The 25,678-nt window shown below is 44.9% G+C and overlaps 1 protein-coding gene across 1 annotated transcript in view; it reads left to right on the top strand.

Annotated features, from left to right (window-relative positions):
* The first annotated feature begins 557 nt into the window (after nt 1–557).
* TBX20 (T-box transcription factor 20) overlaps nt 558–25,678 on the top strand; it is a 40,350-nt gene continuing 15,229 nt past the window's right edge. Inside the window, exons 1-6 of the mRNA XM_056338070.1 lie at nt 558–784; nt 2,683–2,917; nt 4,181–4,345; nt 9,618–9,726; nt 15,345–15,503; nt 19,138–19,214. Of these exons, the coding sequence (XP_056194045.1) occupies nt 658–784; nt 2,683–2,917; nt 4,181–4,345; nt 9,618–9,726; nt 15,345–15,503; nt 19,138–19,214 (872 nt within the window). The 5' untranslated portion in view covers nt 558–657. The remainder of the gene's footprint in view (nt 785–2,682; nt 2,918–4,180; nt 4,346–9,617; nt 9,727–15,344; nt 15,504–19,137; nt 19,215–25,678) is intronic.

The following is a 25,678-nucleotide window of genomic DNA, read 5'->3' on the forward strand; positions in this document are numbered from 1 at the left end:
GTAAAAATTGTGGTATTTTAAAATTTGAATTTAAAATATAAAATGGACATAGACACGCACGCACGAGAAAAAACAACGGTTCATTTCCCTCTTCTCAACCACCTCTCCATCGATTCTTGCCTCGACAGAGCGAAGAGCCTAGGGACCTCCTCGGGAGCATCCCCGACCGCGTGCCCGCCCCCCTCCGCAGGGCTCAGAGCAGCGGGGGGCGCACCCCGAAGCGCCGCCGGGGCCTCGGCGGGGAGCGCGGCTGGGTTGCCCGAAGGGGGAGCGGCGGCGGTGGCGGGGAGCCAGCCTGAAGGCTGGCCGCCCCCTGCCCACCCCGCGGGCGGGCAGAGCCGAGCCCAGCCCTCCCTCCCTCCCTCCCTCCCTTCCTTCCCTCCTTCCCTCCTCCTCCTCCTCCTCCTCCTGTTGCTGCTGCTGCTGCTGCTGCTGCTGCTGTTGCCGCCTCCGCCCCCTCCTCCGCGGCCGGGCCGGGCCGGGGCCCTTGACGTGTCCCGCCGCCGATTGGCCGCCGGCCGATAGGATCTCCGCGGCCCCGCGTTAAGGCGGGGGAGCGCGCGGCGCCGGGCGCAGAGCGCCTCTCGCCCGCAGCTCCGCTCCGCTGCCCCCGCCGCCCGCCCCGTCCGGGCAGCGCCGCTTCCCCGCCGGCTGGCCATGGAGTACACGCCGCCCCCCAAGCCGCAGCTCTCCTCCCGGGCCAACGCCTTCTCCATCGCTGCCCTCATGTCGAGCGGCAGCTCCAAGGACAAGGAGTCCCCAGAGAGCACCATCAAGCCGCTGGGTGAGTGGGGACGGGGGCGGCCGCCGGGGTCCGTGGGGCGCGGGGCTCCCGTCCCCGCTGCCCGCCCGGGCTCACGCTCCTCGGGGGGCTGGTGTCCCCGTGCCCGCGGGTGTCCCCTGCGGAAGGCGAAGCCGCACCGCGGCGGCCCGTTAAGTCTCTTCATTGCGTCTCTTCTTCTGCGCTCGGGCGAGGCCGTTTATAGCATAAACAGTTTTCCTAAATTCCTCCAGCTTCGATTCCGCCGTTTATTTACCCAGCTTCGCCATTCGTAGAGTAATCCCACAGACCGAGGTAATTAACGTTTCTCTTCGCTGGTATGAAATAAACCTCTTAAATATTTATTGCAAATCATCTATGTTTTTGAAGTCTTGAGAGAATCTCCGGTATCGTGCCTAGGCTTGTAAGGGGTAGTACAATTTGTACGTAGACCCGAAAATCCCCTTGCTCCACAACTACTCGGTGTAGGCTCGTACAGACTGTTTTACTCTACACTGAGCGGGAGCATTTTTATAGTAATTCCTCGCGATTTTCGGGCAAGCGAATTCGCTTCTATTCAGATTCGCCTCGATTCAGATTCCCGAAGGCTCTTTAAACACATCAGCGTTTTCCCCTCCTCCCCCCATCCCGGTTTCTGCGGCTTGTGGTCCTTGCTTGTACCCAAGAAAACTAAAAAAAAAAAAAAAAAAAAAAGCAAATAAAAAAATTGTATTAAGCTTTCAGGGCGCCAATGAACAAGATTACATTCAGTCTTACAAGCACGCAGAAAAGGCAGCGCTCTCAGCGTCTGCTCCAGCTCATCAACTGACCCAACAGATTTCACATAGTCCAGGGATTCATTGTAAACTTTTTTCGTCTGGGTGATAACGTAGGCCGGGAATGTTGCACTGTTCGCGTTTGACGTGTTTACAGGGTCTTGTGTTAAACGTAGGTAGTTTCCTTCATTTAATTATTCTTTTTTCCCGGAAAACGCTCGTTCAATTAATTTTCCCCCCCAAAATAATATATTTTTAAACTGGGTCCCCCACGCCATTCTATTAGGACTCGAAGGGGAGCACCGCCAGGAACTCGGCTTGTGTCACCAGCGGTCGGGGCGAAACGTTTCTCCGTAGGGGCCGGGCGCCTTTGGGTCCTTCTCGGCGCTGGATCCGTCGCAGTGCGCCCGGCAGCCCCGCTCCCTCCGATCCTGTTCGTGGGCTGACACCCCTCCCCCCCCCCCCCGCCTCGGAGCCCCCCAGGCTCCCGGGGCTTGCGGCGGGGAGCGTCGGCGGCAGCTACCGCACCCGCGCATGTTGCAGCCAGTTTCTCCGACGGGGCGCGCTCAGCCCCGCGCAGGGCAGCCCCGGCGAACCTGAGCGAGTGCCAGGAGCTCGCTGCCCCGCGGAGGGAGCGCGGAGCCTGCGCTTCCGCGCTAGGGCTCCTCTGCCAGCCGTGCAACTGAGGAGCGGCCGCCGTGCTCTCCCAGCGTCACCCCGGCCCTCCGCAGCCCCTCGGAGCCGGGCGCTCCCGTTTTAATGAGAATGAATGACCCTTCCATGGAACCCTGGGCTGGGAGAGAGGCAGCGCGCAGGACCGCGCAGCGCCCCGCCGCCCCCCGCGCATCACCCCCCGGACGCTCTCAGGGAGAGGCCCCGCGCCGGGCTTCTCCCGGAGCTCATCTGCGAAAGTCACCACCGCTGTCCCCCAGTGATGACCTGACGCCTAAGGACCAGCGCGGGGGGGCGGGGGGGCCGCAGCTAAACAGCCTTTTGTTTTGATTTTATTTCGGGTGGGGGTTTGGTTTTTTGTTGGTTTTATTTTTTGTTTTGTTTTTTAATGGTTTTTCTCGGCGGTCGCCCCGTCCTGGCTGAACCCTCTCTCTCTTTCTCTAAATTTTTCTCCCCCGGCTCCAAACCCTGCAGAACAATTCGTTGAGAAATCCTCTTGCGCCCAGCCTTTGAGTGACTTATCCAGCCTGGACCCTCACGGGGATTTTAGCACCAGCCCTTCAACCCTGTGCACCGAGCCCCTCATCCCCACCACCCCCATCATCCCCAGCGAGGAGATGGCCAAAATCTCCTGCAGCCTGGAGACCAAAGAGCTCTGGGACAAGTTTCACGAACTGGGTACCGAGATGATCATCACCAAGTCGGGGAGGTAAGTCTGGGCACCCCGCGTTCCCTGCGGGCTCCTCCCGCAGGCAGCTTGGGACGGGGCGGGGGGAAGAAGGCAAAACGAACAGAAGCCCACGGGGTTGATTTGGGGAGAGCAGCTCGGATGGGCTGAGAGAGGAGGAGGAGGGTGAAGCCCCTTCGCGCCGCCGCGCTGCTCAGCAGCCGCTCGGCGGGCTGAGCCCGGCGCTGCGCGGTGCGCGGAGCCCCGCGGGGGGAGAGGCGCGGCGGGGTGCGGTGCCGGCTGAAAGCGAAGCGGGGGGTGTGGGGTCCCAGGGGAGAAATTTTGTCCCCCTCATAATTTGTTTGTGGCTAAAAGCTGCTCCGCGCGGTGCGGAGATTGTGCGGGGCCGGGGGCGCGGGGGTGTAATCCAGCCGGCGCTCGGGGCGGTGTGTTTCCCTTCTCTCTCGGTTGCAAAAAAGATGCAAAAGAACCCCAGGTTTTCCCGTCACCCCAAACCCCGCCGTTTCTGCGAAAAGCTTGTGGGGTTTGGCCAGTCAAACGCAGTCCCCAGGAGCCAAATGTCTTGTCGGGTTTTGTAACCCCCAAAGTTACTTGTTATGAATGTAGTTCCCCGACGATTTTTTTTCTCTTAACTAGCGATGTCTACCAGCATGTGTTTTAAAAAGTAAAGAAAAACAAAAAACAACCCCCGTATAAAATCTGCAATTTGAAGTTCAACATTTTAAACTGTTTAAAGTTAATTATTTCTGATCTGTGGCATAACCTTACATTTTGAAATCGCTTTTTGTCAAAATTTAAGTAAAGACAGGAAAGTTTAGTTTTGAAAATTCTTCTCGGAAATTTCGCGAGCAGGCTTAAATAACATGCATCTCAAACATGTGAGAATATTAACGGAAATAATTTCTGCAATATTTCCCTAACACTAGTACGGATCCCATTAAAACCCCCACGTTTCTAAGGACTTAGTTGTCCTTAGGTACAGCTATTTTCTGAAGTCGTGGTGTATTTTTAACTAACGGGCAAAAAGTACATTTCTTTTTTGCTTTTTCCATTTTTTCTTTTTGCTTCCAAAAAATAGTTCTGATCTCAAGTTGCTCTTTCTCTGTGTATTGGAAAGATGCACAGGAATTAAATTCTATCACGCTGAAGCAGAATCATTAGATGCTTTGATTATTTTTTTTTCAGGTGGTTTCAAATAGAATTCTTACTTTTAAGCTTTTCAGAAGCTCTCTTATTTCTGCCTTCCATCCACTTATTTATTTTTTTGATTTGCCTTTATTTCAGGAGAATGTTTCCTACCATCAGGGTTTCCTTCTCGGGAGTGGATCCCGAAGCCAAGTACATTGTGTTAATGGATATAGTTCCCGTGGACAATAAAAGATATAGATATGCCTACCACAGGTCTTCCTGGTTAGTGGCTGGAAAAGCTGACCCTCCGCTCCCTGCAAGGTTTGTAGATTTTTACTGCTGGTCCCTTTTATTTCCCCCCCCCCCCTTTTTTTTTTTTTTTTAATTTCAAGAAATACCTGCTATTAATCTTTCCACACTGTTTGCAAACAGCAGTATGAGATTTTTTGAGTCTGTGCTCAACAAAGTTGATGGTAGAACTATGATTAATTTTTGTGATGCAGAATAGGGCCTCAAATCTCTGCTTGAGGTTTGATTTTAAACTGAATGTTCAAAGGTATGCAGGATTTGGCTGAAAGCTCTTGTACATATATACTTTTTTTTTTTTTAAAATAAAAATGTTTGCTGTAATTCAGATAGAAAGCTTTTTTTAAAAAAGATATTGTTTTGTCTCTTGGGTTTGCCCCCCCCCCCCCCCCCCCCCCGTATTTGACTTCATAATTTAAAACAATCCAAGCACCACCAGCCAAGTCCAAGTAGAAGTACTGCATTACAGTACAGTGCTGTTTATGCTTGAAATGATATTATTTCTTGATTACATATCCAGCGTTTGCTAACCAATAATTTTATTCTTGCTTTTAGTTGGCTATTAGATAGTAGGCAAAGTATGGATCAGCTCTACAGCACAGAGATTTTTGTTGTTAAGAAACCAGAATTTTCTGAGAAGTTGGGAAAAAATTAAGCAAATTACCCTCCTTCTCTACACAGAAACAAAATGCTGTAGAAAATTAATTTCTAAAATCCTTTTGTTAATGTAATGAATGACCAATTCCTTTCAGCGTTGGGAAACTGAGGCTGCAGGGCTCGGCTGTAGGTAGGAGGGCACTCAGTGGAGACCCACGCTTCATCGTCTTCAGCCCAGCACTTCAGTACGTACTTAAGTCGCCAGGTCCAGTAAGACTGAAGCACATGTCGAACGGCTTTGCTGAGTCAGAGCCGGAGATATGGAAATAATGTGGATGCCTCTCTGGCTTCAAAGAAACTTTTCGTGGAGGGCTCTGCGCAGGCACACAGACCCGCTCCAGGTGGCTTAGCCTGGGGTTAAGAACTTGCTTATTACTGAGGGAGAAATTAAAAGTGAAACGCAAGAAATGGAAGCACTTTTTTTTTTTTTTTTTTCTGTGTGTGAGTATAGGGATCAAATCCTGCACACTTTCCTCATATAAATAGTTCAACTGAAATCTTGCTGACTGCTGATTTCTGTAAGGCGGCTCAGGGAAGTAAACAAACAAAAAGCGCATGCAGAGAAGCTGTGATTAAAGTCAGCAACCTAGGAGTTATGTCGGCTTTGTTTTCATGGCCAAAAAATCCTTCTTGCAATGTGGTTAACGTCTGAGGGCTTCATTTGACGTATTGTAATGGGCACTGATCAAAACCCAAAGGAAAAACATGGATCCTGCTCCAAAGGAGTCAGCATCAAAAGAAGAAATAAGGGAAGGACAGAAATAGCTTTAAGGCAGGGTTTTCCCCTTCTTATTTTTCTGTTCAAGCGCTTTTTGGGATACCTATAAATAGATTGCTAATTCACGCTCTATCTGGCATAGACTAGTTGAATGAGGAAATATAAGAACATCAGACAAGAGACTGATCTTTGGAATAATTAGCAGCTGCCCTATTGAGTGTTTTAGAGCTGGGGTCAAACTTTCTTGGAGTTTAATATTTATTGTCATTGTACTGGTCCTGGATCTTTCAGGTCCCCATTGGATCAGTGCCCCTATGTGCAAGTGTATAGCTGTGCTGTTTCATTTTCAGGATGTTTTCAGAATATTTTGGTCCTATGTGTAAATGTATACCTTTCCCATTTCATTTTCAAGATGCTTAGCCAAAACACTACTGATCCCAGCACAGGCACAGATTGCTTTTTCTTTGTGTGAACGGTACTTACGTATACATTTATGCATTTTATCCTTCTTATGCTCCTGTTTGAGAAAAAGGATGTCAAGAGGTTCAGCATGCTGATGTTTGCATTACTAGTGCTTCTTCTGGAGTGTTAATGCATCTTTTGAGGTGGGAGTCCTCAGTCTTGCTTGAACAGATTAAAAGTAGCACTTCTTCCATCTTGAAACAGGTTTGGTCCTGCTCCAGTGACAGGAGCCCTTAATGAAGTCAGGATTTCTTGTCCTCCAAACACATGGTTTTAGCTCTCCTCACTCAAGGGGTATTGGGGAGGGGTGTACGTGTGCTTAGTGCCTGGGTGCTGGTACAGAGGTGCTGACTCCCCATGCACATCACTGCCTGCATCTGCACAGGCGCGATGGCATCAGGGAACTATTAAGGTGTCACATTGTGCATGGGTGTAAGATTTTGCAGGATCAAACCCGCTAGATGTTTTGCTTTTTCCATTACAAAAATAACTTTCAACACTAAGACAGCTTTTTTTAAAAAATTAATAAGTATTCTGTGATTCTTTTTGAAAGATTAGCCCTTCAGGGAACTTGCTATAAAAACTAGTTTTAGCCCTGTCTTCCTGCTGTCAGTGTTTAAGATAAGTTTATGTTGCAACGAACACTTAAATAAAAATACTTTTCAGAGAGTCTTTTGTAAATCTTCTAAAGTGCTATCTGGGTATAGAATTCCTATGTGATATTTTATGTTTGTTCTTCCAAATTGCTAAGACTGCGTGAAACATCAGTTTAATAAGTTTCAGCATGTACCTTTACTTGCTCTTCTTCCTTTTTTAACTTCTTTCTTTCACTCAAAAGTTGGTTGGGGTTTTTTTTTTTGGTTTGTTTGGTTTTTTTTTAACACTATTTGGCTACAATCATTTGTTTAATGAAGTTACGGTGTTCAGACACTTACAGAGAACTCTAGGAAGGAAACTTTAAAAGGTATTATATTTTGCAAATTGAGACATTAAGGTAATTAAAAGCAGCGTGCACGGGGCTTGTAGGACCAGTCCAACTGTTAAACTAAATAGGAGAGCAGTGTCACGTTCCAAAATATGCATGAAGGAAGCAGTACCCAAACTGTGCATATATCGTGAAGCATTATATACTGTGGAGTGAATTCACATCCAAATATGGCTTCTAAAGCCCTTGTGAATTGAAGGGAGCAGCCCCTGGCATCTGACTGGCCTTAGGCAGCAGAGGCCGCGTGAACTTCTGGGGAGCCTCGCGTGCTGTGCTGGAGCATGCACATTTATTTCTCCAAGCCGTTCGCTCATGCGGGCTCACAGTCTCATTGACGGCTTCTACTTCAGAGGGTGATCTATCTAGTTTTCAAGCCCCTTCTCCCAGGCATACAAAGTTAGCCCGTAGCAGTAGCAGAAGCATGTGGATAGGTGAAGTTCACCAGGTGGAACCACATGTTGCAGTGGGATTGACAGCATGTAGGAAATCAGAAGAAAAGCAAGGTCTTCTATTAATACATTTAGGTAACCGTGTACATTCAGGTGCCCATCCTTCAGGGACTTTCCCGTTGGCACTCTGCTAGCATCCAGGCACTTTGTAGTCTGAAAGCAGTGCCAGGTATTAACTGCCTATGGTGTGAAACAAATGGTGCTCAGCTTTTAGACACATGAAGATCTTTACTCATTTCCCAGCACATATTTGAAATAGTTTGGCTTTTTGGTCCCAATTAGCCAAAACTTGCTGAGCCTGACACTCTCTGATCACAGTAAACATTATTAGCTATCCAGACATTCAAAATTAGGACTCAGGCTCCAGGGGAGGGGAAAAAAAAAATCACAAAACTGGCTGAAAAGTTGCAGGATATGTTTGGAACTGTTTTTGTTTTGCCTTCGCTAATTCAGGGCTCTAAAAATTGAGATTTTTGTAGATTTTTTCACAGGAAGGCAAAGTTAGTTTTCATGAGAGGTAAAAGTCCTTTGATGTGACAGAATTCCATGTCTTGGGTTTTCAGATACATCATAATTTTTCATAAGCTTTGCAGGGCAATCAGCAGAGTCGATAGCAGTGAGGACGCCTGTATGCTAGGAATATTTTATTGCAACAGGAACCCTGGCTCAGCATCCCTCCTGTGGACACAGCTACACCAGCCAAGCTGTGCTTTGGATCAATGTAAGGAAAACATCCTGCACATCGGAAGCGAGCTGTGCTGGTAAAATTTTAGTTTCACTGTGTCTTGGGGATTCTGCTGGCAAAAATGGAGAGTGCAGTATCAGATCCCCTTCCTCTTTGAGCAACAGAGCTGTGCTCCCTGGAGTCTTTAGTATGGGCATTCCTTGATTAGGGATCAGTGCAGTCCATCAGAGAGTTACGCCCCACCGTTTAGTGGTTTTTCCATTCCCCTCTTGCCTAACCAAAATCGTAGCTCAACAGCAACAAAAAATGTTTATCTTTCTAACCCGGCATCTCAGTGCTGCCCCACCCACCTAATGGAAGAAATCCATCCGTGTGGCCAAGGACATCACCCAAAATGAGAGTCAGGCCCTCAGCGAGGGGTAACCAGCACCGACAGAAGCAGAACAGGTCTGGTTTGCACTAGCTGAAGGTCTAGTTCAGCCTTTAATTCGCTATCACAAAAAAAGTTTTGAGTCAAGTAATTTTCAGCAGTACATTATTCCTATAAATTCATTGTTTTTAAATAGCCTGGCACTTGTAATTAGTCTAGTCATAACGTATATATCATTGTATCTACATGTCTTCTGTGCTTCCTTTTCTTCTGTTTAATTTCCCAAGTGGTGGATTGTTAATTACGGAGCTGCAATTAATTTTGAATGTCAGACCACTGTGCTGGACTGCAGCCTTCAGCCTCTTGTAAACAGACGTCACCACAGCTAACGTGTGATCGAGTGCAGGTTAAAATCATTATCACGGCTTAATGTTACATATAAAGAAAAATGCATTTTTATCTGCATTCCCCCATTATCTCTCTAATGACACCGTGTTTTTTCTCTTGGAGCTGTAGTCATTGTTATTTTAAGTGCTTGTTAGTACAGCTGTGGAGAAAGACATGATCGATTTTTCATTTGGGAAAAGACACAACAGTGAATGTTAGTTAATGTCTCCATTTTAGATAACTAGATAAAAATACTAGGTATGGTTAGAGAGCAATCTAGCAGTTGGACATGGGATTCTTCATTACATTCCAGTGAAATAAACAACTTGTCTGCTTCATTGTCTTTCATCAATGGTCATATTTCAGGCATTCATTAATTTGGGGGAGACTGTGTCTTGTTCAAGTAGCCGGTCTGTATTACCCTAAGCCATCAGGAAACCCACGTCTGTGAAACCACTGCATATCCCAAAAGCAAGATCCTACGGGCTTTTCAATTTCCTACAGAAGTGATGCACACGCACAAGCCACGAGGTGAGATTTTTTTCTGAGCAGGCCTTTTCCCTATGTGTTTTAGGCTGTACGTGCACCCCGACTCGCCGTTCACAGGAGAGCAGCTACTGAAGCAGATGGTGTCCTTCGAAAAAGTCAAACTCACCAACAACGAGCTGGATCAGCACGGCCATGTGAGTAGCCCTCCTGGTGGGTGAGGGTGAAGCAACTGGTGCAGGGGAGCAGCTCGCTTGTGCTGCAGGGCTAAGCTTTTGAGAGGGGGACTGTGATGGGGAAAAGCTGCCGTGGCCCCCGTGTTCCCTCTCTCCTGGCCAGCCCTTCACACTGCGGTGGAGGAAGATGCTGCGCGAAGCTTAAACACGTTGGGTTTTAATCTGTTGTTGAGGAACAGGTGGCTTCAGAACTCAGTTTTTTGACCTTTCATAAGGTAGAGCCCAGGTCAACGCAAGCATTCAAATTATGCTCCTACTGCCACCAGAGGCAGAACATCCATCGGGGGCAGGTTCAGGGTGGAGTTGACCATCAAAGCGAGGGAGAGAAGGGAGGCAGGTGGTCTTTTTGTCGTGCTTCTGACTGTGTTTTCTGGTGACTTGGCAGTATGTTCTGCCACTTGCTTTGGCTGTCAAGCTCACACATTTTTCCGTGTGTGCTTGGAAGCTCCCTCTCATTACAGGCAACTTGTTAGGGCTGGTCCATCAGTAAGAGCTCTTTTACTTCCAGATTTGTCACAGCATGGGCACAGAGTCAGCAGAAAATACTGATGTGACACCAAAGCAAGGACTACTGAATCAGAAAAAAAAGTGTGCCTCAGTTGCTCTTGAAATAACTGTAGGCTACCTGCAAGTCAAGGTGTCACAGGGTGGACTTGGGCCTCTAAATGAGATGGGTCCCAGCTCTGATTGGCACCAGTTTGTTCTCACAAAGCCCTGAGGCTGGAAGATGGTAAATAGAATGCAGAGCTGCTGGCCATAAGCTCCTGCTATGCTCCATCATCCGGACAACCCCTTTAGCTACCTGACTCACTGTCTGATAGTAGGTGGTAAGAAAAATGGTCCTGTCCCCTCCCCGAAAGTGCCTGTAAAGTGCAGAAATGGATTGGTAGCACCTCCAAATTGTAAAGGAGGAGCTAAAAGTGTTGCCTCTGGGCTTGGCAGTTCCCCAGGGGAAGGCTGAAAGAGCAGGGGGTGGTTTTGGAAGGGTTGTTGGCTGAGAAGGGGACAGTTAAGAAGACCAAAGATAAAGGCAGTGTTAGTAAACAAGGTGTCGGGAAAGAGAGGAATGATTTTGAACTGTGAAGCCTGCGCAGGAGTAACTAAACCTGTAAAACTGAATAATTGTGGCATACAGGGTATCGGAAATCCCTCCCATAGTGCAGTACTTATTGCCTTTTTGGACCGTGTGAGGTGGTGACCATTTGTCTGAGCTGTGTTCTGTGCAAATGCTTCTCATCTGAAAGAGAATTTTTATCATTTCAAGGCCTAAGAATTGAACCACAGCCATGGTCATTTAAAACACATCCTGGAGACAACAACAACAACAAAAGGAGTTAAAAAAAGAAAAACAAAAGAAAGCCCAGATAGATGCCTCTGTGTTGTTCTTTTGTAAAGATCTGTCTGTGGGTATATTTTTCTTGAATCTGGTTCCCACTGTTGCTCCCTTCCTGACTAGCAGAGAATGTCTTTTTTTTTTTTTTTTCTTCTTCTTCTCTTTTATTTCATAATCTGTAGAAGGGCAAAGCTGAAGATTTGTGGGCTCTATCACCGAGTGATGATAGAGCAGTATACGTGCACATTTAAAAAGAAGCATTTTTCATCATAACAGGGGCCATGTGTGCCTCTAATAAAGGGCTCGCAGCAGTATATTGCAAACCTGTTAGGAGTGGTGCAGTTCCCAGAAGCCCAGATGAGTATAAAAAAGAAGTAGGTCTGAGAAGCTGTCGGGAACAGAGACATGTGACAGAGCAAGAAGATGTAATAGTCTCAGATACAGGCAGTGGGAGAAAAGGATCTGCAGCATTTGAGATGCATCCTCCCGATTGACTTTCAAAGCAGCAGCAGAGGTGGATCCCATGCTTTATGCAAAGGCTTTGGACAGCCAAAGTCGATGGAAAGTTCTGCATATTCTGTTCAGAACAAGCCCTGAAGGCTTGATCCTGTGTTGAGGTTTGTGTGACAGGTGCTGCCCCTTCGCAGAGCATTCCCTTTTTAATATTTTGTGGGGTTTTATGTTCCAAATTAGGTTGTCAGCTTTTATGTGCTGCTTTATTGAAGCTATGTAGATACTGTCATTGGATGCTCACTAGAATTAAGAAAGAAATTAATTCTCTGGAGCTCTTAAGGAGGGCTCATGGTGATATGATCAATGGCATTTCTGAGCTCCCATGTACTAAGAGAAGGGGAGAATCTAAATCCCTCCTGAAATCTCTCCCTTCAGTCTAAAAGAGCCCTTCTTCACTAACAAGATCTTTTAAACTGACCTGCTAAAATCTTAATTACGTTCGATAATGCGTGTTGGTTCCTGAGGAAATTTGAGTGACCTAAAACATGCCTTTAAATACTAGTTATAGGTAGAGAAGCTGGATCCAACCTGATTCCAGTTCTACTTGCTTGCTTTCTCCATCCTCCAGAAGACAGTTTTGGTTGTGAAGGTAATTGCGGTGTTTTATTTGTAGGGCGGTTCATTTCCTGAAAAGGAACCTGAAGAGAAGAGAGGCATTTGTTTGTTCTAGCATTTGTTTGTTTTCTCTTATTTCGAGACTTTTGGAGTTGGCAAACATTTCTGCTTGTGTATCTCCAGCAGCATGCATAACCTCAGAGCCATGTACATGTTCTCCCCGAGCATCAGGCAGCAGCCTTATCTCTGTGTGCATGACATACAGCTTGCTCCATGGAAACACACTGAGATATCCTTACCAGAGGAAGGAAATGGCTCCTGTCTCTGGATTTTTATAGCTGAACGAGTAATTCCCATTTCCCTGGTTGTGGGACATTTATGAACATGATTTTTTTCCCAGATTTCTGGTGGTTTTACACACAGGCTGATTCTTTCAGGACTTTTGGTTGCACTTAGTTGGGGTGGCGTCGTTTCTGGTTTCTGGTGAGGTGAACCGTGAGTGTATACATTATTGCAGTTGTTTTTCTGGCATTTATGATAGCAAAGCTCAAACACATGAATGCTTGCAAAAGCAAATGTAAAGGTGTGAACATGGCCAACAAGTAACTGTGAAAGTAGGGGTTTCGGAACAGACACGAGGAGCTATGCCCAGAGTTGGTTTTTTTTAGAGTCAACCTGGCAGAAGTTAGGAACCTCCATGCTTTTTGAAAGGAAACTTCGCCGGGTAACGCTCTTCTTTGGTGAATATGGAAGCTGCATTCACAGAATAGCTCCTGAATTCAAAGCCACCTCAGGGATTTTGCAGCTGGCATCCAGATTGCCTCTGGTGACTGGTCTGTAGCCAGTGGGAACCAGATGCCTACAAACCTGCCTGACCTTACAGCAAACAGGATCCTGTAAAGATGGATCCTGGTCATCTCCCCTGCTGCAGGCTGTCAGCACGAAGGCAGGCGGGATGGCTGGGGGCCTGTGACCATGCTGTGCTGCCTGCAAGCGTGTGCCAGGGGGCTGCTGTAAGGGTATGCCTACCTGATGTTTCTCTCGGGGCAGGCGAGCACGGGTATCGCACAGCTGGCATCGGGGATTTCCCAATAGCTATGATAGCTACACCATGCAGGTGGGGGACGGCTTGGACTCTGAGACCACCCTTGGGGGTACTCTGGAGAGATGCACGCTGTGTATCTAATTCCTTTGGGCTGTTCTGATGATACTAACAGAAGAAGCCACATGGAATTAATGGGCATTGTGTCTTTGTGCAGTATCCTGCTGACTTCACTATCACTGAGTAGTGCAACATCAGCAGCCTGTGCGGGGATGCAGGTGGAGTGCTACGTGCATGGACCCTCACGAAAAGGAAATAGTGACCTTAACCTTGGCCATGGGTCTTTTGTGACCTCCTGGCTACCTTCAGTACTTGTTTTGTACCTGAATGACCTGATCTGCCTCCGGTGGGAAGGTGGAGGGAAGAGCATGGTGGCAGGGGATGTTGTCCATGTAGCTTTTGGTTCTGGAAAACTTTCATAAAGGATTACATGGTCTTGTTTGAGAGATGGGGTTTTCTTTATCACCGCTTGCATTCAGAGAGGAGTGAAAGGGAAGGGCATGCGTGGGAGCTGCTCTGTCACAGCTTTTTCCTCTTTCCGCTCGGCTGCTGCTCAGATGTAATGTCTTGGTGTGAATATCACGGCCATGAAAGGCAATGGGAAGCTCTGTGGGCCAACCCCTCGGTAAGCTCATCACCATCCATGCACTGCCCTTTAAAGTGTATTTTCCAGCTGCTTAGAGCAGCCCAAGTGACTAGGATGGCAAGATAAAATTTTACAGAGAGAGGGAAAAGTGCTAAAGATATTAAAGGCAAGGTCAACGGGCAGGGGGTGTGTGTGTATGTAAAATGGTAAAGTCATTTGGGAAAGCACTTGTGCTGGTAAAAGCAGACACGCAACACTTTCAGGACAATGGTTCCCCATCACTGTAATGACTTTCTTGTCACTGTGTGTCCCACCCTTCTAAGTCACAGTGCCGGTCTTCACAACATTTGGCCCCGAAGGAGCAGCAAAGAAAACACTGATGGAAATTTTAGCCTCAACAGAGCTGTCCCTAAGCTCCCCACTCCAATGCAACGTGCAACCTTTCTCGTTGACTGAGTTAGCATGAAATACTGCACCACTTCTGCTGTGTTTCAGCTGAAGTTAACGCTTCCTGAGGAATGCGCATTAGCTATTCCAGATGTACGGAGCTGACTGTAACGTTGTTATGGCCCCTGCAAAATAGAACCACCCACACCATTGCCAATTTCGTCTTGTGACTGTGATTATATCCAAAACAAGGACTGGTGCAAGCCGAGCTCTGTATTTAATTCTTATATTGTAATACTGTGGTTAGAGGCAGCCAAACAGGCCTCCAGCCAGTGGTAACTGAAGCAAGTGGGACTCTTGGTTTGACTCCAGTGAACGCTGAAATTGGGTAGTTGGTACATCAGGTTTCGAATTGTTTTGGGAGCTCGTAAACAATTATTAATGAGGATAAAATGGCAAAACCTGGGGGTTCTGTACTGGTTTCCCTCTTTGCTCTCATTTTTGGTAGTCTACACCAAAGAGCATCTATGAAGCAGTTTGCTGTAAAGGTTTGCCACAGTAAAAGGACATGGGGAGTTTTATTTTTGGTCAGCCAGTTTGTGCTGCTGCTGGTAGTATTTTTTCGGTTGGGTTTTATTTTTTTTGTCTGGGTTTTTTTTTGAGGGATCCCTGGCTGTTTTCATTCTGCACCTGCACATTTTTGCAAGTGTGGATTCTCAGTCGTGAGCTTTCAAGAGTTATGTATTTACACTTGCAGCAGACACCTACAAACTTGGGCACACACTAGCAATAACAAATTCTGTATGTAAAACACCTCACCTGTAGGAACAGGTATTTATGCTTCAAAAAAACATGTGCTCGCCAATGGCGTAGGAGTGAGAGGAAACTAGCTCCCGGGATGTCTGCTTTTCCACCTTCATTTTCTGGAACTGCCCAAAGGAGCTGGAAAGTTTGCTCTGAAAATCAGCCTCTGGCTAGTTACATTTCAGTTGTCTCCTCTGCCATGTTAATTAGATCTTCCCCCCACCCCCTACAGTTTTAAAGCTTTTGAGGGTCCTGCCAACCTTCCTCTCAGGACAGAACCTTGTCACTCTTCCTTGCAGATCATTTTGAATTCGATGCACAAGTACCAGCCAAGGGTCCACATTATTAAGAAGAAGGATCACACGGCTTCTTTGCTAAATCTGAAATCAGAAGAGTTCAGGACGTTTATCTTTCCAGAGACAGTTTTTACTGCTGTTACCGCCTACCAGAATCAATTGGTAAGTACAGTTGTTAACTTCCATGGATTTAATTAAATCCCACCCTGCTGAAAACTCCCTTTCCCCCAACCTAAACGAGGAAGCCTTCTGATACAATTCTGCTTTTCCATGCCAACGTCTGTAGTGACCATGCATGATCAGCTCATACCCAGGAGTAATCCTTACCTCTACAGGCAGTACTACTAACTTCAAAAGTATTATTCATGGGAGTAAAGATGACATGAAAGAGGTTTTAATTTGTCTTCCCTTCTGTCTATACAAAGCTGTTTGCATACTATCATTTAGTCCTTCTGTAATTATAGCTCATTAAGGAACTGTTCTTATTTGCAGCAACCCTTCATGACACAAGCTATTAGCTGAGAGATATCCTGGTTTGCACATGATTTCATGGGCTTAAAAAGTTAGCTAATTAAGCTGTAAGGCTCAAACGTAAGGGAAATCACTCAGAGATATGCTTTTCAGAGGCTGCCCAGATTACATCCAGATGTTTGAGTTTCAATTTGCATACCAGTGAATAATATATACAAAATGGAGGAGATCATAACAATGGATTGCTAATGAGTAATTTTAGGAAGTATATAAACAATCAGAGAGCAGAGGCTCTCCTTGACAGTGGATAGGGCTTTAATATTTCAGTCAGTGGAAAGATGTTGTTGGCTTCAGTGCGATTCAGAGCATGCTGTAAGGGCTTGATGACTGTGGCACTTCAAAAAAAAAAAATACCACTTTCCCTCTCTAATTCCCCTGAGTTAAGAAAAATATAAGTACTGTCCAAATATGTGGGCAGGCAGCATCATGGAGTCAGTGTACCTGCTGGATTTTTTACAGAAGTCTGCATTTCTTAACGTGAAGCAAAAGTAACTAATTTCTGAATGCCATGAATAGAATGATACTACTGCATAGGGGGCTGAAGAAGCTCTGAAGATGATAGTAGTAGAATTATGTCTGTCCTTATGACAGACCCCACATCCCACTTCAAGGCTTTAATATCAACGTGTATTGGTTTTAAATTCAGGTTTGTATTGGAATGCTGCAGAAAATGCATTCAGCACCTGGCAATCTCAAGACTATAATGTTTGGACAGGCGGTTAGATTTTTCCACGTAACTTTCTGTAGAAACCAGCAAAATAGTAACAGGCACAAAACCAGCTAAACCTGGAATTTATTTCTGTAGGACGGATTTGTGTTGACCAACAATATTTACACCAGAGATGTTTCTAAACTAACCTTCCCAAAGCACATACATTGAGTCCTGGGAAATTTCTCAATGGAACATCTCCGGAACCCCTAGAGGTGGATGCTGTCATTTTATTTATGACTAATGAAAATGGAGCCTTTTTTCATTTTTGCCATTTCTTTCAGAACTGTTTTAAGGAGGGATTGATTACATTTCTGGAGGTTATTAGATAAAAGCTAAATACATTACACTTTCAACAAACTATCTCATAATTTAAGATTTAAAGGGCATGCATTTGTTTAAACAGTCAAACCACTGCCGCAGAGTTGAATTGTAGGTCAGATTTCATTTTAAAATGCTTTCTAGCAGATGTTCTCTGATTGTTTGTGAGACAGTCTCTCAGGAAAAATATGGCCATAAATGATTGTGAGTCTCATCTGGCTTTGGTGGATACAAAGAGTTTCTCTTGTGATGTCATACCAAAGCTTTAATATTAGGAAAATGGAAGTTTGATTGGTGAAAATATGCTCAAGAGATGAAGAGATGTCCTTATTATTCTGCAGTGCAGTTGGCTCGCTGTGTTGGTGATCTAAGTCAATGGAACTAGTCAGAGCTTGTCTTTTTTCGAGGTAGTTTTCAGAATGCTGCCATAAAAATGTTCACTGTATGTGAGGCCCAGACCCACTGCTCTCTGCAACACCACCTTGAGTCAAGGGCTTATGGATATCTTGGGAGTAGAATGAGACTCTAACTAACTTGCTGGGCTGTTGCAAGCTCCTGTGACAAGGCTGGTGTTCAGGGTAGTTGTACCTGCGTAATGAGACAACCTCAAACCCTCAGCCAGCACTGAGGTCCCGTGCTGTTTGACCAGCCCGTAGGAGCAACCAGTGAGCTGCAGCATCTCCTACGCGGTGCCTTGAAGCAAGGGCTTTCCGCAGAAAGCTTGCCCCTGGGTGCACCCGAAATGCCGGGCAGGGCAGACAGCACCCCGGGGGTGCAGTGAGCTGCCCGGGGTGGCAGGGCAGGTGGGTGGCAGCCGCAGGAAAAGCCGCTCAGCGCATCGCTCGTATATTGCAGACTAGTAAATAAATACTCAGGTTTTGCTTTAAGCCTGTCCCCCCCTCTCTGTGTTTCCCTCCCAGAAGACTTCTTTCTCAAAATGAAAAGTTGGGTTCAGTTGCCCTTTTTTTTTTTTTTTTTTATTATTTTGGAAGAGAAGCCACCCTATTTTGAAATACCTTTGTTTGATGAGAGCATTTGATTGTTTGAGGATTTGGAAAAGATCCCTTTTCTTTCTGAGACTCGAGGGCCGGCTATTAAAAATGACTTTGTGGCCCCTCCAATACAGGCTTATTTTTGAGGAAAGCCAGGCTGACATAGCCACTCGGTATGAAATGCTGAGAGCTGTTCATTTTCATGGGCTTCAGCAAGAGCTGGAGGCATTCACTGCCTTGCAGGACAGGTCCTGTGTTGTCCCTTGTCAAGCTCTAACTCCCACTTACGGTTTTATTTTTAATTCTTGGAAGAAGTATGGTTGGAAAATGTGAATGTTGTGATGATGTGTTAGGTTTTATTCACCAAATCACATTTGGTTGGACAGCTAGAAAACTTCACAAGGGCAATGGTGTATTTTTTTCCTGCTCCCAAAAAAACACTGGAAGCCACCACCTATGCCTGAAAAGTTGCTCTGGGGCAGAGGGACTCCATCTGATCACTGGGTTACTCTGGCAGAATGGAAAGGCTGACAGGATGCACTGGGCAGGTTTGTAGCTGCCTTAGAAGAAGGAAGGAGAGTTTTGGTTGTAAGAGCTCTGTTTTTCCAGGACTCTGATGGTTTTAATGGGGTTACTCCTTTAATCCAGGATCTGTCACTTTAAATCTCAGTTCTCCCCACATTTTCCCTCCCTCCTTCCCTTTCTCAGCCTCTTTCCATGCAAAAGCAGTTAAACTTCCCCCACGTCAGGGCTGGTAGGTCTGGCTGAGAACATTTACATCCTAGTAAATAAATAAATAAATGGATGGTGGGGCTGAACAGAAACAACTTCAGGTCTGCAGGCAGTGGCTCCTGCTTTGGGCTCATACTTGTTGCTGTGCAGGTCCACCAACGAGGCTCAGATGTTAGTGAAGTTCTGTGTGTTGCTCATGGAGAAGACAACCCGATTCACGCTGTTCAGGTATTTGGAAGCAGTGATGCTGTACGTGGCTGGGTTCCTCCTGCGCTGGGTAGCACGCAGGCTGAGCCCACTGTGCCCTTTGGTCTTTCTGTTGCCATATGTGTAATACACCCTGCTCTGCCTCCCCAGCTTTGCAGCATCTCAAGAGTGGCACACATGCACTCACACAAGGAGCACGGATAAAATTAGCAGTGAAGTCAGGAGGATGGATTGGTTAACACTTTGTACGCTGCAATACCTTAACACTATATTCATGTTGCGTTGCTCTTTTCTGTGTTTCCAGATAACCAAGTTGAAAATTGACAGCAACCCTTTTGCTAAAGGATTCCGGGACTCTTCCAGACTCACTGATATCGAGAGGTAATGGGGACTTTCTGTTTACTTTCCATGCAGATAAGATAAAGAGAAGAGAGGGTTTGTAGAAAAACCATCCTTTCAACTCCTGAGAAGCTGTGCATTTTAACGTTATCTTGTTGCATACAGTAAGCCTCCTCCACCTCCTTTAAAAATACTTATAAACTTTATGAAGAAAGAGCTGTTTTGAGTTTTGACATCTGTTTCAGTTGGGGCCAATATATTCATCTTCCTGAGGGGGCTTCTTTAAGGGGGGAGAGGGTCAGTTTTACAACTTCGGAATGAAAAGCTTTTTTTCTTATCATGCCATTTAATCCTACTGAGGGCTGTGAATTGGGTCAATGAGAAACAAGGGCAGTGGTCCTGTGAAAAACATCTTTATAGCTCCCCACTGCTCCACACAGTGGAAAAGAGAGAAGGGAGCTTCCCAAAATACACTTCAGCAGTCCCAGACACTGAAGTCAGCAATTATTGCCATCAGGACGAATCCCATTAACTCCTACTCTGAACGACAAAGATGCCATTTTTGTTTCACCAAAATTGTATGGCAGGCTGCATCGGGGGAAAGCTTTATCTGGAAACTGTGGAGTTCCGTGTGTGTAGAGCTCGTTATAAACAACTGCTGCCATAGGGACAGAAGCATTAACCCACAGTTGAGTAGGAAATAAACTTCAATCTCTTGGTAGCTCTCCAGTTCATCACATTTTTATGATATCATGTCAAATAGTTTGGCAAATGAAGCAAAATAAGCTGCCTGCGTCCTTTAGACTGGAAGAGAACTAGATGGAGGTGGATATAGTGCATCCAAACTTTTCTATGAGCACACAACCATGAAAGAAAGTTTGGAGAAGCCAAACCCCTCCAGGCTCCTAGGTGGGGGTATCCAGATGTATCTGTGAATCATCTTTCACGGGTGCGTATAGGGGACAAACTGCTCAATAAAGTCATATCCATACAGCTAGAGAAAGTCTATACAGCATTTTGGGAGTACATCAATCTAAGCAGGTCCATGGATGGGAAATAGTGGTATATTTTATACCTTACTAGTGACTGGATCATTTGCGATCTGTTGAGTAATTGAGTAAAAGAACAGTAATTTGGGGAAAGCGAGCTTGTAGACTGCAGTGCACACTTGCAAAGCTTTCAAAAATTGTTTCCTAAGTGAAAGCCTTCATTGAAAATGGAAAAAAAAAAAAAAAACCAAAGAAGAGATTTAATTAAAATAGCATAGACTGCTGTATTAACAGAGTACTAAGGTAAACAACTTCCAAAGCTCAGTTTTATATGAAATAAATAGCCAAGAAAGGACCCGTACGAAGAGAAGAGACTGTGATTTTCACATTTCAGTTTCCTTGTTTTACAGACAGGCGACATCTAATAACACAGCTATGCAAGGGCTGAGAGAGTCTGAACAGATAAGCTGGGAGAAAAACTTAGTTACCTCTGTGCAGCTGAACTGGCTGGTGTCGTGGTGCTGGCTATGAAGGGAATATTTCCAGAGGACATCTTATTATAACAGCACATGGCATGGAGTCAGAATGCTGAGCATAAACCGCAGTGCCCTTTTGTTTATTGATAAGTGTTAAGAATAGAGCCCGAGACAGGCAGCCTAGCCCAGGCACGAATGTTGCCATGAACAATAATGTAGCCAAATGTGAAACCTACAATAAATACAAGAAACAGAACATGAAAGGTATTGAAATGACATTAAAACTGTGGTTTTGCGAGGCCAAGTTTGGTTAAGGTCTTATTTTGACTTTAAATTGGAAAGCTTAGCCCCAGTTAGGGAACAGCGGTATTTAAAAAAAAAAAACACCAAGACCTGCTGCACAACACATCAAGTAATGAGAAGGTAAAAGGGTAACACACAAGAGGGCTGGTAACAGACTGTTTGGGAATTTCCTAAGTTATCTGATATAGTCCAGAAATACCTAGGGCTCTGTTCAGTGCCAGCATTAAAATACTCAGGCAGAGGAGTATGCCATTCTCTGAGTGCCCACTGGTTCTACAGATTTCATCTTAGCACCAGCAAAATTTCTTCAAGAAATCTGATACAAAGCAAAAGAAATAGCAAAGTGGGATGTGACAACAGGAAGACTTTCTTGCTTGATGTCCATTGTGACACGTGTTACAAGATGTAGGTGATACATTGAATAGTACGACATGACCCTTGCTTGGTCCAGTTGGAAACTTAGTCATTTCTTCAAGATCACTGTCTGATAAGAATAATTATTTGCCAGGGAAAAGGCTAGGCAGGCCGAATGCACATTTGCACAACTCTTGAAAGCGGAATAGTTACCTGGAAGCTGTGAAAACACTTTCCATGCATTGCTTCCTAAGCAGGGCTGCGAACAGCACATGTGTACATGATGCACAGCGCTGTGTGGCGAGCTCAGCGCTCTCCTGCAAAGCATCCTGTGATGTTAGGGCCAAGGGAGCACTCATTTATCACGGGTTCCAGCTTTTCCGAATGACCTAAGTAGTGTGAAAGTGTACCGAGCTTTGTATTTCATTTCCAGGTATTTAAGCCTGCTTTTTCCTAAACAGCCTTTGGGGAGGGAAACAAATCAGATCAATTGATCTTTAGAGACCTAAAGAAATTAAATTAGTCTGGAGTCAGTTACTGCACTAAACCATCCAGTAATTGGATTGCCCCTTGTAACTGATTGAAAACAGCCTCTATCTGTAACAATATAGGGAGCTTTTCTTTATAGTAGATCTGAGAGAAAAACACATCTTTTTATGACATGATGACAGAAATTGCACTTTTTTAACCTAATTGAATATGATTTTATAAATATGTGACTTTAACGATTTCAGGCTTCCCATTCTAGATTTACGATCCTTATGTTGAACGTTCAAGCTGCAAATGCCTTTAGGATTAAATCTGTTTGCATTATATGTGTTGGAGTTAAAATACTATATGTAAAGGAAGTGAAAATTGCAAAATGGTAAAGGAGGTAGGCAACAGCAAATCTGTTGAAGTGCCCATATTTTCTCTTGTTCCTGTCTAAATACCTTACAATGGTTTCCTTGTACTCCTAGCGATATATGCGAAGCTCTTAACTACTGAAAAGATCTGTGGTGAGTTTGGTATATATCAAATTTTCAGTAGGATGTGAGATTCTTTCCACAATCAACTCTTTCCATACATTACTTCTGGTAATCTATTTATGGCAATGGGGCAGACTTTATCTGCGGCTGCTGTGATTTAGATAAGTTGTCGATTCACCTTTTGATCTTTTTATGCAGTATTTACATTTCCTCTATTACAAAAAAGCTCTCGCAGTGGTTGTGATTGAAAAGCCGAACATTTAGTACCAACTGTCAGAATGCGGAGCTTAACGTGGTGTTGGCTATGGGATGCCAAATGCAGTAATGTGGATGAGCGTGATCTTTTTTTAATGGTAACATTTGTGAAAAAGACTGCTGCAGGTTTGGTAATGAGCAATTCACTCTGGAGATAGGCTTTAAGGGAATATCTTTATGCTTCTGCTTAAGAAAAAATTGCCAAAGCCATAAAGGTTGCAAAATCAGAACGCAACAGATTAATTTTTTTATCTTGAGCCTTAATTTATCTTTTAAGTTGCTGTGAAGAATTAGCCTTTTAAAAATAAAAAGATAAATAAAACCATCACAATTAAACATCATGCAAATAATTCAGTGAAAAAAGTGATCTTTTCAAGAGTGTGAATAAACAGAACTACTGTATTGTAAAGTAATGATCAAACAAGAATTAACAGATCGTAATCACGATCTGAACATTGCTTGTCTATTTGATGCAGTTACATGGTAGGCAAGTTCAGGGTTTGGACTTGTCACTGTTAAAGAGAACTAAGCAAGTATTCCCATCTCCATGAGTCCAGTAATGCTGCTGGGAGGTGGACACACACTTCAGGAAGCAATGTGGAAACGTATGGCTGCACACCCAAGTAATTTTTAGACAGAGAAAGGAAGGATTTGGGGGATGGGAGAAGTAAGAGAGCTGCATCCCAGCATCCCAGCTGGATTTGCATGGTAATCAGATTCTGAATTTTCCCCTGAGGAACTTCATGTCTGAGATGGAGAAATACATTGTCCTGGCTTACAAAGCTGTAAGCGAGATGGATGCTAATGCCTGGGTATGGGCACTGCCCTGTTGAAGTAGCAGTTGAAGCCACGTGCTTGCTGATGTGCTGTCCACGGCAATCCTATCCTCCATCCCTTACCTGCTTACCCCCCAGAGCTGCCTTCCTCCCCATTCCCACTGCTTACTGCTGGTCTGGAAGAACTTCCTTGACGCTGCAAATCCCTCTACCAACAGCCAGAAATACATACTCTTTATGACCTATTCCCATGTCCGTGGTTAGTAGGGCTTTTGTCATAGCTCTCCAACAAGTCAAACTTCCCAGCTGATCTTTTATCCTCAGCTACTTCTCAGTCTGCAAATGTCAGCAGTCAGCCATGGGAGATCATCTCTGACGTCTAGACTGGGAGAAGAAGTCCTGAATTTAGGGAGAAAGACCAGGGACTCTGGTGCCTAAATGCCTGGTATCTGGTGCCATTCCAGATGTGCTGAGGTTGCTCCAACCTCCAGCCGCTGCTCCAGAGGGGTAGATGGGTTGTCTGTATTTTCTGCACCATCCCTCCCAGACCACTGCAGATGGCTGGGATGTCTTAAGACATCTAGAAAGCACTACCTGCTTACATTTAGACACCTGAAGCATTCCCTTCAGCTCTGGTTCCTTCAGCTTCACTTACTGTTAGCCAGGTAACTATTCCTTTTCCCCAGCAGAAAGACTTCCATGCCAGCTAAAATGTCTTCAGTTCCCTAGATTTTAAGCACTCATACCCTGGCTCATTTTTCACTTACGTATTCTGCTATCTATCTTTTTACTTGTGCAAAATGGTATAAAAATATTTTAATTTGCTAGTGTTTTCCACTCACCTCGTGCAGGTGTAGTGCATGCATAAGGAGAGGGGGTGATGTCAGACCAGACCCATGGTTTCCACCCCAGAGGAACTTTTCCAGGGACTTCCCTCAGCCCCAGTTTTACAGTGCTGCCCTGTTCTCCTCACCTCTCATCCTCTGCCTGGCAGTCAGAAAGAAACAGCTGCAGTCACTGGGTGAAGTGGAGCTCTGTGGGGTTGCCTACAGTAGAGTTAAGTGTGTCACTATATTTGGTGAAAAAGGATACAGAGAAAGAGCTTTGACATAGGTTTGCCAGTGTCTGCTTTTTTCCAAGTCGGAGAAATTTTACCTTTTCCTCTCTTTTCACTCCTTGTATAAAAAATAGCTGGTTTTCTCATTTTTATTTGCAGTTGAGAGAAGCAGAGTGGGTATATTTAATAATCTCGTACTCCTTCACAAGTGTTGTTACTTTTCCCATGTGATGGCTTCAGCCAGGCTACATCACTGCCATGCATATTACAGCTCTTCCAGAATTGCCATCAGTAGCAATGTTTATTGCAAGGGTCCAGTAAATACCACTTAGGAGATACACTTGTTCTTCCTTCTGCAATCATCAAAACCTAGATTTTTTTCATAATTTAATTCTTGTTTCCTTTCTCTTTTAAAATCATGTGTTCTTGGAGTGTTCCATCCATCCCACATTTGCGCGATAGTTTTGGTTTTGTGTGAAAGTGTTCGGTGTCTCTGTATTAGCTTTTGGGCCAAATTAAACTTCAGCTCACGTGAGCCAATGCAGCTCTTCCCTGGTCACAACTGGTTCAGTTTTAGTCTAAGCAGTGGAACGGAGCTACTTTGGTCTGGTCTGGGATTTGCTCCATCCCATGTCGGAGCTGAATTAGGTTCCTATAGTCAGCCTGTAATATTCATCTACCAGTATAAGAGCAACTATACGTAGCAAATTAGTATGTCTCTGTGCATGTGTAAAATAGCAACTAAAACCCACAGGAACACGAAAGCAGAGTGATATCTGAACAGTGGTTCTGACAGTGTGTTGTTCAGTCTTTGCTGTTGTTATGGAAATGTATTTGGTCCTCTTGCTCTGTTGGGCTTTTTTTGTTTGCATTTGTTTTTTTGTTGTGTTGGGTTTTTTTACAGACTTGTTTTTAGCATTTGCGTCTTGGTCAAATTAGTCATCTTTTCCCTTAAAAAAAAAAAGTTCTACTACAGTGCGACTTCCGACAAGTTTATTTTTGTGCCTTCTCAGCCCATTTATTCCATCTGTCTTCACCTCACCTCACTTCTGATCTCTTCTGTTATCTGGGCTTTCTTCCAAACATACTAACTGGCAGCTACAAAAAAAGGAAACCTTTGAAATACAGAACTAAAGAAGTCATTCAGGCTGCAAACTGATAATTCATACACTTTATATCCTGTTCTGTATTTTTCTTTGTGTTGAACTGAATGGCCAAGAAAAACATGGTTGTCAGTTTTATTATTTTATTATTTTCCTTCTGTTAATTTCTTTCTTTCTTTTTTTTTTTTTTTTTTTAATTAACATTGCCTTTTCCTTGTAAAGAAA

This window comes from Falco biarmicus, chromosome 4, assembly GCF_023638135.1.
Source record: "Falco biarmicus isolate bFalBia1 chromosome 4, bFalBia1.pri, whole genome shotgun sequence".
Classification (NCBI taxonomy): domain Eukaryota; kingdom Metazoa; phylum Chordata; class Aves; order Falconiformes; family Falconidae; genus Falco; species Falco biarmicus.